The 13587-nt window shown below is 40.9% G+C and overlaps 2 protein-coding genes across 2 annotated transcripts; one reads left to right on the forward strand and one right to left on the reverse strand.

Moving 5' to 3' along the window:
* The first annotated feature begins 788 nt into the window (after positions 1–788).
* Positions 789–3143, forward strand: LOC129103466 (uncharacterized). Its single transcript, XM_054613955.1, has 6 exons — positions 789–873; positions 969–1040; positions 2160–2423; positions 2683–2814; positions 2904–2931; positions 3020–3143. Exons 1-6 carry the CDS (start codon positions 828–830, stop codon positions 3141–3143), a joined length of 666 nt encoding a protein of 221 aa, XP_054469930.1. The 5' UTR covers positions 789–827.
* ptafr (platelet-activating factor receptor) lies at positions 2957–6036 on the reverse strand. Its single transcript, XM_054613954.1, has 2 exons — positions 5944–6036; positions 2957–5599 (listed from the first exon to the last, which is right to left on the reverse strand). Exon 2 carries the CDS (start codon positions 5595–5597, stop codon positions 4416–4418), a length of 1182 nt encoding a protein of 393 aa, XP_054469929.1. The 5' UTR covers positions 5598–5599; positions 5944–6036; the 3' UTR covers positions 2957–4415.
* Positions 6037–13587: the final 7551 nt, after the last annotated feature.

A 13587-nucleotide genomic window follows, 5' to 3' on the forward strand; every position in this document is an offset into this window, starting at 1 on the left:
TGGAGCTTAATACAACCAAACCATGAATTAGAAACTTTCATTTCTGTCCCTTTTGCAGAATCACATTATTCCACTTGCTTGTCCTGACCTGCTGTGGCAGCCAGTAAAGGTTTTGCTTCAGGTGAGAGGTCTGGTGTCAAATTGTCCAGCAACAACAATCTTACCTGCCATCACAGCTAGAGCCTGAAGGTATCCACTGTCGCAGATATGAAATGTTTAAAACCAAGTGTGTTGAGAGTGTGATAGACTTGCCCGCCAGCTCTGACATTTCAAAAACCATCAAAAGTTCTGTAGAGTCTGGTTAACTGTTTTCCCTGCAGGTCGTAAATTGATTGACGGATTTTAAATTTTACAGACTGAAGGCTTGTATGTGTGAGATTAGGATTTTATTATGATTCTCTTTTTGCTCGTTTGTGCATTTCTATTTGTGTTGTTCTTGTCCATTGGTTTGGTTAAGCTTCTATATTTTTATGTATGAATAGTTTTTCCTTTGCTTATTTTGACTACTTTCTCTGCCTCCTGTGTACCTTGCCTATAATTGTTTTAATGCCATGCCAAGATTTAAAATAACAAAGTATAGGCGTTGGACACATTATGTTCTGCTGCTTGCTTTGTATATCACATTGGAGAATGTTTCCTTATTTCTGCACAGTTGTTTTGTTTAATATTTGTGAAAAAAGGAACTTGAAACTTCTTTTTTATTTCTGTTTCCCAGTCTAATACTTCCTCAACTCTTACCTGTGCCTTGATTATAACATTTGCTTCCTTCTTGTACCAGTTTGCCTGCAGTGAGTGAGGCATTTACTTTTGGTTCATCTTAAAACAACATGCTGCTTATCTTTTCTCTTCTGTTGGTTTTGTGTGAGCGCACAGGTAAGGACATTTTTATTAGTGAATGTAATAACAGAATCCATGACATCGGTAAATATATTGTCAAAGTTTATTTGTGCTTCTTGTTGTCTATACAGCGTTACAATCCTGGGTTACAACAAACTCTGTGTATTTCACAGATGCTCCTACAACAACAGCGGCTCCTGAAGGTAAAACATAATGTGATTACTTATTAATTCCAATCAAATGTATTAAAAATGTATCAAATTTAATGTAAAAGTAATAAAACAAGAGCCATGACGGCAGTTCTGTGAATATGTACCCTCATTTATCGAGCAGTGCTCTGAGCTAGATGCTAAAGATTGCCTACTAACATGCTCACAATGACAATGCTAACACGCTAATGTTTAATAGGTGGGAGGGGCTCCTGGTTCTGGTATGGTGTTTATTTGGTATTTGGTATTTTTCCCCATTCTCTTCCAATTTTAGTTACTATGTTATAAATATAAAGGTTAATGTTATGGCCACCAGTTTTAATTATTTAGTTTGTGAGCAATTATGTTTTGTGCATAATTTTGGCATGGCAGACAGTCTTAATACTACAATACCCATTAGCTTTGGCTGCCGTTGCCTTGAAGGCCGGTAAGAGGCGCAAATAAGAGTTATTACAAATTCAAAGTTCTTCGTTGTTACAGTAGAGCATAAAACACGGTACCGGAGTTGCTGAATTCACCCACAATTTACCCAGAATTCAAAAGTGAGTTGATTTAAGCCACAGACTGTAATTACAACTCAATCAAAAAAAACGATATTTTCTAACTGTGAGTCACATAACTGTGTCATTGAAGCCTAAATACTGTAGCTTCTCCCACTTCATAGCTCTATGATGTTTACTTCTGTCTAGTTTAGCTTGTTAGCATGCTAGCAATTGCTCATTAGCAATAAACACAAAGTACAGATGAGTATGATGGGAATGTCATTAATGGCACAGGTATTTGGTCCTAAAGTTTGCAGCAAAAACAATTTGACATACTTATGGGCGCTAGATGAAAAGTCAACATATCACCAAAGTCATTAAGGCTTATCCTCTGGGGAACAGGAATGTCTGTACAAAGTTTCATGGCAATCCATTCAATAATGGCTTAGGAGTCTGGTAGATAAACTGGCAAACACAACATAAACCAGACATTTCCATCCTTAGAACCATGACGCAACACGAGTGTTGCTGAAAATCTTCTGTCTGTAACTGTCTACTCTCTCCTTCCTCCGTCTATCATACTTCCTTTTGTGTTCACAAAACCCCTCACTGCTCCCCTTTTCCTCCCCAGAAAAGCTCTCTCTACAGCTGGTGGCCATACCAGACTACCCAGTTGCAGCAGGTCAAAGAGTCAACCTACACTGCAATGCTTTCACCATGCCAGACTCTGTCAAGTTGTCCTGGCATCGCCTTGAAAATCAGACTTGGCAAGAAGTGGCAAATGGTGGGGATCTGACCCTTACCAAGCCAGAGCAGAGCGGGCTTTACTGCTGCCGTGCCGAGAACCAGTTATCTCAAAACCACACAGTCTACATCATCTCTATGCATACGACAGGTTGGTGTTCTGTTTTGAGTCTGCAGTTTCCCGTCACTCTCACTTCTCTCATAGCTCTTTCTAGCCACAGTATTTGAAACCAACTTATGCACATATATTTATATATCTGCCATAGGCTAATACTTTCCAATATTTGAACATTTAACCAAGAAAATGCACAGAGATAGAATGCCATTTTTTGTCTTTTCAACTGTTTATAATTTTTTGCTGTGACTAAAACCTTTCTCCTGCAATTCTTTTCTGTTTCCCTGACTTATAGTCGGGGAGTATTTAGGAATAGCTGCCTTTGTCATTTCTCTTCTGGCCTTGATCATCAACTTTGCTATTCTTTTCTGGCTGGGCTGGCACAGACTTGGTGCCGCATCGACCACCTCCAACATTGCAGCTAAAGGTAAAAAAAATTAAAAATAGAGCATTTCCAGTCAAAATCATGGTAATATCTTAACCAAATGTTCTGTGGTCCATTTGGTTTTGATAAAGGTTTTCCTGGACCAGAAAAGTCACCAAAGTAAGTCTTTACAGGAAGTAAATGTGTTTATACTCGTGTTTGCATTTGGTTCACTTGCTGTTTAAGGCTGACCTTTTGTACTTACCAGGGGAGGTTTGCCACACACTGAAAGTGACGGAGATGTGTACATAAATTACACAAACAACCGCCAAGCCTACACAGATCTGGACCCCACCAATGTGACTACGGACAATGTGTACTCAAGTCTATGATGAACGTTCATGTGAAGGTGGAGATATGCAATAAAAAGACGAAAAAGGGTATTTTGTTTAGCAGTAGAATATCTGCGAGCTCAGCATTACCTTTAACCTGAATAATGAGGTTGGCCATATAGGTTTTTATTTACAATAGTCTGATTTGACAGAAGTTATTTAATACAATGTGAATGTGATAAAAATGGTTAAAATGTTCCCACAAAACAGCAAGAGGCCATTCCTTTTCTGTGCTTGTACAATTTTTATAAAACCTGTAATTTGCTAAAGTTCTCTGTGTCTCAAAAAGCATGTACTTTGTTTTTTTATGTGTACACAGACTGAGTTGTCTCACAGCTTGTTGAAATGTAAGAAACTGTCATTTTATTTTACTTCAATCAACACAGCAAAGGAAACACAAATAAAATTCTAATCACAAAAGTTGACTATGGAGTAAAACCATTTCCTTTTGACATAAATACAAAATCCGTCATGAATCAATTTTGCAAGAGCAGGTCAACTCACAGTAAGAATACAGTATAAAACATCTACAGTAGATTGGTGAATAATAATAAGTGTTGTCACAGTGAATCGTGCGATTTTTACCATGTGACTTTTACACAATGACACAATACTGGATGTCAGTGGGGAAAGCATTGTCACTTCTTTTCCATTGTTACACAATACCACATACAACTTATCAAGGTAAAGCCAGAAAAACTTGTATTAGTCTGATTTTACTGATAAAATGTCATGCGATACAACTACGCCTACTAAACTGTGTGTGTAATCTCGTGAGAAGTTCCACTCAGAAGACACAAAAATAGATGACTAGGCTCTGTAAAAATGGCTATTATCATTGACTTCTCTACTGTTTTAGTGCCGCATTTTGTGCAGAATCACACCTGGGGGAGAATTTAAATAAAGTGTCTGCTGCTTTATCAGTCCATTTCACATACTGAAGTGTCCTCTTGCAGAATTTTCAGAGCCATAATCGATTTGCTTTTGTACTTCTGCTTGCAAAACTTCTGCTTTTACTTCACACAGGAAGGGCAGGAAGACTGGTGCATTCAGACCACAGCAACTAGCTATAGCGTGCAGAGATAAAATGTCACGAAAGGTGTGTTAAACCACATTCAATTCTGAGGGTGTCACTAACCTACATAACACTGCTTATAGTTTTGGAGGGGCAAGAACATGTCATGTAATCTTGAAACAGGGTCAACATCAAAAGTCTTTCACACACAAGTAACAAATATCTACAGTTTTGTTCAAATATGAAATCTGTTACAATCAATTAATTTCGGGCAGCTGGTGCTCACTATGGTGTCTCTGGCTCTGATTCCTGCTGTCTATGGAGATCTGTGAGGTGAGCGTATGTGAGCAGGCTTCTCCCTTCACTAACTTTTTAATGTGGGACAAGATGAACCCTCTGAACTTCCTTGTGGCGAAATAATAAACCACAGGATCCAAAATGCAGTTGAGGCCCATAAGAAGCAAAGTGATCTGATGTGCGTCGTTGAGGGCCTGAAGGGTCTTCTGGTCCCACTCTACGTGGCCCCAGCCCTCTGTGATCTGCAACACCGCCAGTGTCCAGAAGCCTTGAATTACATGGTGAGGCAGGAAAGACAGAACAAACACTCCCACCACTGCTAACAACATCTGCACAGCTCTCCGTTTCACCCCCTTGGGCTTTCTAGTTGAGGAGGACATGGTCCTTTGGGACTTGCTGGATAGGATCGTTGCAGAACGGAACTCTGACTGAGGAGGATTTTGGTCAAGCAATGCTATAGCAATAAGGAAATTACACACCACGACCAGAAAAAAGACCAGAAAAAACCCTCCAATTATTGCAAAATGAGTGGCAGCAATAGATTTCTTCACCTTATCGGTTTGATTTTGGTACCCCTCGAAACAGCGAGTGACGTTGTTCTCATCAGTGTTGATCCCAGTCTCTGCCAGAAATGGAATAGTCATCGCTATGGTCAAAACCCAGAAGACAACGCACACGATGATCCCCCGGCATCTGTGGTCTGAAGTGGCCACATCCAAAGGACAGGTGACTGCCCAGTATCGGTTGATGCTGATGGCCCCGAGGAAGAGGATGGAGCAGTAAGTGTTGATGAAGAAGAACGAGCCAGTCAGCCGGCACATGAAGTCCGTGTAGACCCAGTGACCGTGCCGACTGTAATAGCCGATCCAGAAGGGAAGGGCACTCACAAAAAGGATATCGGCGATGGTCAAGTTTGTCATGTAGATGCGGATTTCACCCATGGCCTTGGCTCCGCGGAGGGAGCGCAGGACAAACAGCACGTAGATGTTAGCGAGGAGGCCCACGATGAAGATGATGCTATAGGCAATTGGGAAGAGGACATAACGAAACTCAGAGTCCAGGAAGGTTGAGCCATTACCAGCCCAAGAGCCCGGACGAGAGGTCACGTTGACGGCCACCTGATCTGTGGCTGAGGGCAGCATTTCTGTCCGTGGGAGACAAAACATAGCAACATCATAGAGCATTCGGGTGTGTTTTTATAGTCAAAAGAAGTACAATCAGTGGCCAGTTAATTAGGTGCATCCGGCTAAAATGAAGTCTAATACAGTATAAATCCAACCGATGAAGGTTATAATGTTATGGTTAGAATTGGTTGATTCAACTGTATGGTCATTTGTGGCGTTTTACTGACAGGTGTTTTTATTTTTATTATCATTACATCTAAGCTTGTACGGTAGGTCTACATTACTCTTAGATAAGTATTAACTGGATTTTTTTGTATTTTGATTTTTAAGAAAATAAATGTTTTTTAAGAAAATTTCGACTTACCTGATTGCTTCTTCTCCTCTAATAACCCTCAGAGTGTATACGCTATAGATGCCTTAACAGCTATAAAGTATAGCTAAACTCACTGAAAGGGTGTATTCTTGTGTCTACTGACGTGCTTCACAGTTCAAGACGAAGGAGGGGTTTATTGCTTTTCGGTGCTCTAAGGAAATGCCCACATGTTGCAACAAGCATTCCCGCATTCTTATTCTCACAGGGTTGTTCCTCTATGTCTGCCTGAGAGAGACCTACACACGTTTTACGTTAGGTCTTTATTTCGTCATAAAAACATGTTTTAAATCAATAGAGTGGCGTAGTTTTAAGAAATGTGTCCGCTCTCTGTGACCATGAGGCAAACATGTGTCAAGGTATATATGTGTCAAGGTATTATGAAGCTATAATAACTCACTATCACAACATAGGACCACATTAATGTCACTTTAAAATCTATTAGAGGGCATTAAAGACACACTTTACTCCACTCCAGAAGTAAGTATCACAAAACCAACTTCAACTATACATTTTTTGTTTAGTTTTCTAAACCCATACAAACACATACTACTGTTGATATTTGTGGCTCATTGGCAGCTCAGGCAAGTGTGCAGTAATGCATTCTAACCACATGAGGGAGAAAGAGGCAAACAAAAGAGCAAAGGACTCTGGCTTCAGACAGTGAACATTGGTGGAGTGATTTTCAGTCCAGGTGAGGCTCTACACAGCCCTGTGAACTGCATGAACTACCACTATCACTCTCTGCGTAGTTCAAAGAAGCATCAACCCCCCCCTGTGGTAAATGTTTGATTCAGGTTCCTATGTACAGACACACAGCACATCCTCCTCTCCCTGGTGCCACAATGTAATTCCTATAGATTAAGGTTAACGAGCCACCCCGACCTTATTGCTGTTGTTATGGCTTGGCAGTGGAACAAGAGAACAGAGTTTTTTGGTGGTTGTGCCCTGCACGACTACCAGACGGGCTGTGCCATTGCTGAGTATACAGGCTTACACTGTAAAAGAAAAATCTACATTTTTACACGATAGATCTTGCTGCTCTTGCTTTGGGTGTGGATTCAAAAGATTTCACAGCAACATGTGAGATTTGTCTTGGTCATGAAAGCAGCTTATGCGAGATGTGGTTGGTTCACAGTACAGTGTTGTGTAACTGTGTTGAATTAAACATCATCCTCAATTTAGCAGAAACAACTAATCTCTCATCAAAATAAATTCAGCTTTAAAGATCTAGTTCTCAGATGCATCTCGGACGTATAGACATTTTCAGACATTTATTAGTTATTCTGACTGGAAATGATAAATTGGATGAATGCAGTTCTGAGCGTTTGAAACTTGATTGTAATGATCCCTCCTTTCCACTAGGGGTCTGTGTGCCGTGTGCTGGCTCTAATTTGTCTTTCATTTTCACACGTCCATACATGCTGACATCACTGTTTACTGACCCTCCATGTTTGCACTTCTAAGTTAATGTTATCCTTAAAATAAATGTGTTTATTTATTACTTTTAACTCCTTTGATGTCTCAATTATTTTCCAACCTTTGAGTTGGGTTGTAACATTGATCAATGTAATAGCAGACTTCCCAGCATGCTTTGTTTGAGGGTTCAAACTCTCCAGAGACTATTCCTTTTTTGTAGTTAATGAAAACATACATGATGGAAACTTAATGTGACCTCTGGCCTGTAAGCAAATAGTATACGCTTATTTGCTTTGAGTTAGATGAGATGATCGTCACCTCTATCATGTACGTACAGTAAATTTGAAGTAAAGACTGGAAACTGGGTAAATCAAGTAGCCTGGAGGGTTTTGACTTAGCAAGGCTCCCCTTGTTTCCAGTCTTTGTGTTACCAATCCGATTGGAGAGTCACACTTGTTTCTTCTGATGGTAATGATAACTAGAAGGGCGCTTGTATGGTGCAAGGCCGAATCGTCTATCTCGCAATCTTGATGTAAGTGAAAAATTGTTTGTATATCCGCCTTGGGAATTGTATCTTCGGCCCATTCTAAAACCTTCAACCAAGTTTCAAGAAAAGCGAGTGATTTTTACGTTATCCTGCTGACAAACAGAAAAAGGAAACCAACTCAAGTTAACAATATAAACTATGATGAAGATGAGTATCTACAATAGTCCCTAGCCCCCTACACTTTTAGCTTAATGGGGTTGCGCGGAGCAGCCGTGTTTTGATTGAGGTACAGAATTGGATTAAAATATAGACATCCCATGTTGTATGGCAGTAGTGATATACTTCCTACATTCTTCCACAGTCTGAACACCTGCATCTGGCTCACGCCTGCATGCCAACTGATTCTTTCTCTCAAACATACTCCTCTATTCGGCCTCTAAATGGCCCAGAAAGAAATGTAAAATAATCAGATACAGATCCATGCAGGTGATCCCTGATGTTCTGCACTGCTGCACGGGTCAGCCCAACGAATCATTCCTCCCAAAGTATGGTTGTACTTTCAGTCCAGGTGTGCAGATACAAAGAGAGGAAATGCTGCCAAGGCCTCTTTTTTTTTTTTTTTTTCTTTTTTTTAATGGGATAGCTGGCTTTCACCCTGGAAGAGCTATACAGTCAGAAGTCAGAGTCATGCATTCCTCCGGGAGGCAGGAAGGGAGGGAGGCAGGGAGCTGCCTGTGGAGCTCCTCTTGTCCCATTAACACCTTTTCACAGTTGCTCCTTCACCTCACCTTGATCCATGGCACTTTGCCTACAGGCAGACATGAAACGCCCTAGTGGGATAATTTACAGGCGGTTGTGCGCTCAGGCAACTTATGTGGAACAGAGAGAAGCTGAGATCTGATAAATAGGTGTTTAGCTGCACATCTTGCTTGGCTGAGGGTTCCTGGCAGACCAGAGAGTGTAGGTCTCGCTCAGGCAGATTTACTGCATGCCAGAGGCTGAGGTTTGAGGAATGTCCCCCTGCAGTGAGAAAGAGAGGGCCATGGGAGGGTGAGCTAGACAGGCTGAGACATCTGTACTTCAAGATGATATAGAACCTGACAGCAACATAATATTTTTTTATTCCTATCAAAGGATTTGGAGCTCTCTCTCTCTTTCTCTCTCTCTCTCTCTCTCTCTCTCTCTCTCTCTCTCTCTCTCTCTCATGGGACATTCTGTGTATTTCCGGATTAAGATATTAAAACCTCAAATATCAAAACGCAGCAAGAGCAATTGGAAATCCCCCCGTTGGTGATTAAAGTGGAAAAGACTGTCATAGTTTTAAGCTATTTAGATTCACATGAAAGTATTGAACAAGGGATGCTGTTTTTTGAAAGGGGTCCCTTCAAACATAGCATCTGCAGGGCACGCTGCATAGATGATAGTTTACACAACGTTGGCAGTTGCTTGATGGCATTAGATAAGTGCATGTTTCCCTCCATGACAAGCTGCCTGACATTTTGATCCATCAGGGTTACATCTGTTTAAATTCTGGCCTTAACCCACTCTGATAGGATGGTGCATTAAGCACAATAATCCTTATCCTCTGCTGTAGATTTAGTGCAGTATTATATCCTCCAACTCAGGTCTATTTATTTTTTTTCCATGCTTATTTTGTCATCAAAAGAATATTGTCAGGTGACTATTGACCTGATCCTTGCACTCTGTACTATTGGCTTCTTGTAATTTGCTGTTGCAGCCACTGCAAGCTGCTCTGGATAAGATAAATTACCTAACATGTGAAATACAAATAAATCCCGATGAGGATTCCTTTTGAAAGACAACCAATGCATTCATTTGATTATGATTTTTGCTGTTCATCCGTCTGTTTTTTTTGTTTTGTTATAGGAATAAACAAGTTAATGTTGCTGGGTGGTGAAGGATGTTTGTGATTAGGAAGGATGTTGGCTTGAACACTGCTCTTCCTGAACCCTTGTGTGCTACAGTGTGTGCTGCAGGAGATTACATTCCTTGCAACCCTGTCCTTACGCATTAGATTTCAGTCTGTGTTATGCATTTGCATTTATATAATTTGATGTATTAAGGCAAATTCCAAGAATGACAGAAACTTGTCTGTGCATGAGCCAAGCCTCTCAAGACGGATGAAACATGGCCGATACACGTCCTCGTAAAAAGAAGGCATTTTCCATGCCTGTCTTTACATACATGTCATCTCACTGTTTCTATTGCCCTGATGTATTTTTGGTGCTTTGCTTCTTCATAGATCAAGAGTTCCTTTAATGTCTAGAGCAGACCAGTAGCTCTGGAATCTGAGGCATAAACTCATATATTCTGCGGTTTCTCGGTTTCTCTCTCTCTCCCACTGTGCCTTTATCTTTTAAGACACATTAACATAAGGAATACACAAACAGACATAGAGGTTAAACAGAAGTATGCATGCACATATATTCACACACACCTGCGCTTGGCCTTCCTGCTGTGGCGTTCAGGTATCTGGGCATGCCTGGTTATGCCTTTAGTGTGAAGCAGCTTCTGAAGGGATATAATTTATTTTTGATTACTTGGTATCTTTTGCCCTTTCCCCACCTGGAGAGAGCAACACTGTAGCATTATTTGTACCTCACTTATCAGCTTATGTCAACTGATATGATTGGACTGCTATGCTCTTTTACAAGGGGGAGATGTATAATGAGGGAACACAAAGGCTTGACTGTGGGAATCTCCACAAAGGACTGCTTTAACTACACGACCATTTAAGTCACACAAGACACGGTCATGGTCACTGATGAACGTTAGGCTTTTGTCATCCAATAACTGTATTTTCCAGCCTCCTCCTTTTACAGTGAGCAACAATGTGCTGCTGCATTTCTTTTGAATAGCAATCAGGCAGTATTGACTTTGCTTTTGATACTACAACATTGCACTAACATGACGGCAATGTTTACCTCCTCCTCTGCTGCTGAATAAAGCAGTGTGTTGCAAGAATCCGCCAATTTTTTTAGAAATACAAAAACAAACATTTCGCAATGTGAGAGCATGTGCGTGTGTGTGTGTGTGTGTGTGTGTGTGTGTGTGTGTGTGTGTGTGTGTGTGTGTGTGTGTGTGTGTGTGTGTGTGTGTGTGTGTGTGTGTGTGTGTGTGTGTGTCTGGTGTGAGCAGGACCTCACCTGGTTGGCTGGTTGCTTATCACCACGTAGGAGGTATTTTATCTACTTACTAGAATCATCCATTCACAGTTATGTAACTGACAGACAAGAATTTACTGCCACACCATAATAAAGCTGCAATTCAAAGATTAAACAATGGGCTTCTGTTACAGTTATCACTGTGTATGACTGCAGATAGCCCACTCAAGGAGTATTTAACAGGTACAGTGGTAGTAGAAAGGTTGCACTGAGAGACAGCACAGATGGATCCGTGTGTCTGTCTTGACCTTTTGCATCAGAGACTTAACTGCCTTTAGGATAATATTTAGTTCAAATAAAGTCAGATTTAGCAGATCCAGAGAACCCAAGGGTTCTTTCAATTTTACCGTTGTCAAAAATGGGCCCAAGGACTTAGTTGCAAACATCTTAGGCTGCTTCGTAATGGAAACTTGGAGAACCCTTGACTTAAATTCCACACTGAAACCTTGACACAGCAATGCCACTTGCATTTCTGAACCACCATAAATGTTGAGTAACTTTAATTGTGGCATTTGCACATTTACTAGCATATGCAGAATAATCAGCGTTTTTGTGGTGGTCAGTTTGCCGTTCCTGGATATTTATGGACATTACGGTGCACACAACACCCCCAAAACAGCGCTAAAACAATTCAATGGGGATTTATAAAATGTCTATGCTACTGGGCAAATTCATTTTTAGTAATCTTAACAGTGTTTTCACCCCTTTTGCTTAATTTAGGACTTTTTGAGTTTAGAGCAACTTAATGATACTTCTGGTGCTTAATTCCTGTATCACTACTTCTTAATATTGCAATAGGAACCTGAACTGTGATATACAATGGGAATCTTGAGCTAAATTTGCTCTTAATGATATATTATATTCACAATTGTATTACAAACTGAGTGCTATATAATAGTTATGGAGGATCATGGTGAACCAGGATGTTTTATAGTGATCTTATGCTGTTCAATTCAAACATATGTCATGTGTGTGCAGTGTGAGAAAGTGTGAGAGAGAGTATATTGAAATACTTGGACTATCCACACAACCTCAGTTTAGTTATTAGTCACATTACTATTATTATTGCCTGTACTATTACGCTTATTGACTTGCTTGTACCCTGGAGTCTTTGTGCTTTCTCGCTTCGCAGGCTTCTATAAATCGTGGCTGTACCTGGACCGTGGACGTGCATCCTGCTACGGCCCTGCTGACACCGACTGCTACCACCATTATTATTATTACTAGTCACATTACTATTACTATTACCTGTACCATTAAGCATTTTAGCTTTACTTCCACCCTGAAGCCCTTTTGCTTTCTCGTTCTGCAGGTTTCCATGAATCGTTGTGGTACCTGGACCGTAGTCGTGCCTCCTGCTGTGAGCCGACTGACACCCACTGCTACTTCCATTATTATTATTAATCACATTACTATCCCTATTTTCATGGCTATAATTCTACTGTAATAATTGCTGCTGTTATTATAAGTAGTCTTATTATATGAATCATTTATGTCATATACATTGAATGTGTTGTATCTCTGTTATGCTGTTCATTCTGTACACATGACATCTATTGCATTCTGTCCATCCTGGGAGAAGGATCCCTCCTCTGTCGTTCTCCCAGAGGTTTTTCTTCCTTTTTTCTCCCTGTTAAAGGGGTTTTTTTAGGGAGTTTTTCCTGTGAATGTGAGGGAAGGACAGAGGATGTGAGGGTGTAAGGACAGAGGATGTGAGGGAAGGACAGAGGATGTGAGGGTCTAAGGACAGAGGATGTGAGGGTGTAAGGACAGAGGATGTGAGGGTGTAAGGACAGTAAGGACAGGTGAGGGTCTAAGGACAGAGGATGTGAGGGTGTAAGGACAGAGGATGTGAGGGTCTAAGGACAGAGGAGGTGAGGGTGTAAGGACAGAGGAGGTGAGGGTGTAAGGACAGAGGATGTGAGGGTGTAAGGACAGAGGATGTGAGGGTGTAAGGACAGAGGATGTGAGGGTGTAAGGACAGAGGATGTGAGGGTGTAAGGACAGAGGAGGTGAGGGTGTAAGGACAGAGGATGTGAGGGTGTAAGGACAGAGGATGTGAGGGTGTAAGGACAGAGGATGTCTCATGTGTACAGATTGTAAAGTCCTCTGAGGCAAATTTGTAATTTGTGATTCTGGGCTATACAAAATAAACTGAATTGAATTGAACTATTGCATGTGGAAGAAAAGTCATGAAAAAGTAATAATTCATCATGTGGAAAAAAGTCATAGAATAGCATGTGGAAAAAAGTATATAATAATAATAAATAATGTGGTAAAAAGTCATGAAAAAAAGTCATACTATAGCATGTCTAAAGAAGTCATAAAAAAAGTAATGCACATTTGTAATTTGTGATTCTGGGCTCTACACAATAACCTGAATTGAACAGTTTGGTTCCTCCCTCCTCTGTGTGATGTGGAGGGAGGAGGCGGACCTCTTAGCCGGGGAAGGCGTTCTCTTTGCGGTCAGACCGGGCAGAGGGGCGGTTCCTCCGGCGGCAGGCAAGGAAAGCCCACCTTTTTTCATTGTTAAGGACGCGGTGGAAT

The sequence above is a fragment of the Anoplopoma fimbria genome, chromosome 15 (assembly GCF_027596085.1).
Source record: "Anoplopoma fimbria isolate UVic2021 breed Golden Eagle Sablefish chromosome 15, Afim_UVic_2022, whole genome shotgun sequence".
NCBI classification, from domain to species: Eukaryota; Metazoa; Chordata; class Actinopteri; order Perciformes; family Anoplopomatidae; genus Anoplopoma; species Anoplopoma fimbria.

Coding starts and splice junctions, on each gene's coding strand:
- LOC129103466 (XM_054613955.1), top strand. CDS start 828: ATGCTGCTTATCTTTTCTCTTCTGTTGGTTTTGTGTGAGCGCACAG. Junction 2,424..2,682: donor CATCTCTATGCATACGACAG/GTTGGTGTTCTG, acceptor CCTGACTTATAG/TCGGGGAGTATTTAGGAATA. Junction 2,815..2,903: donor CTCCAACATTGCAGCTAAAG/GTAAAAAAAATT, acceptor GTTTTGATAAAG/GTTTTCCTGGACCAGAAAAG.
- ptafr (XM_054613954.1), bottom strand. CDS start 5,597: ATGCTGCCCTCAGCCACAGATCAGGTGGCCGTCAACGTGACCTCTCGT.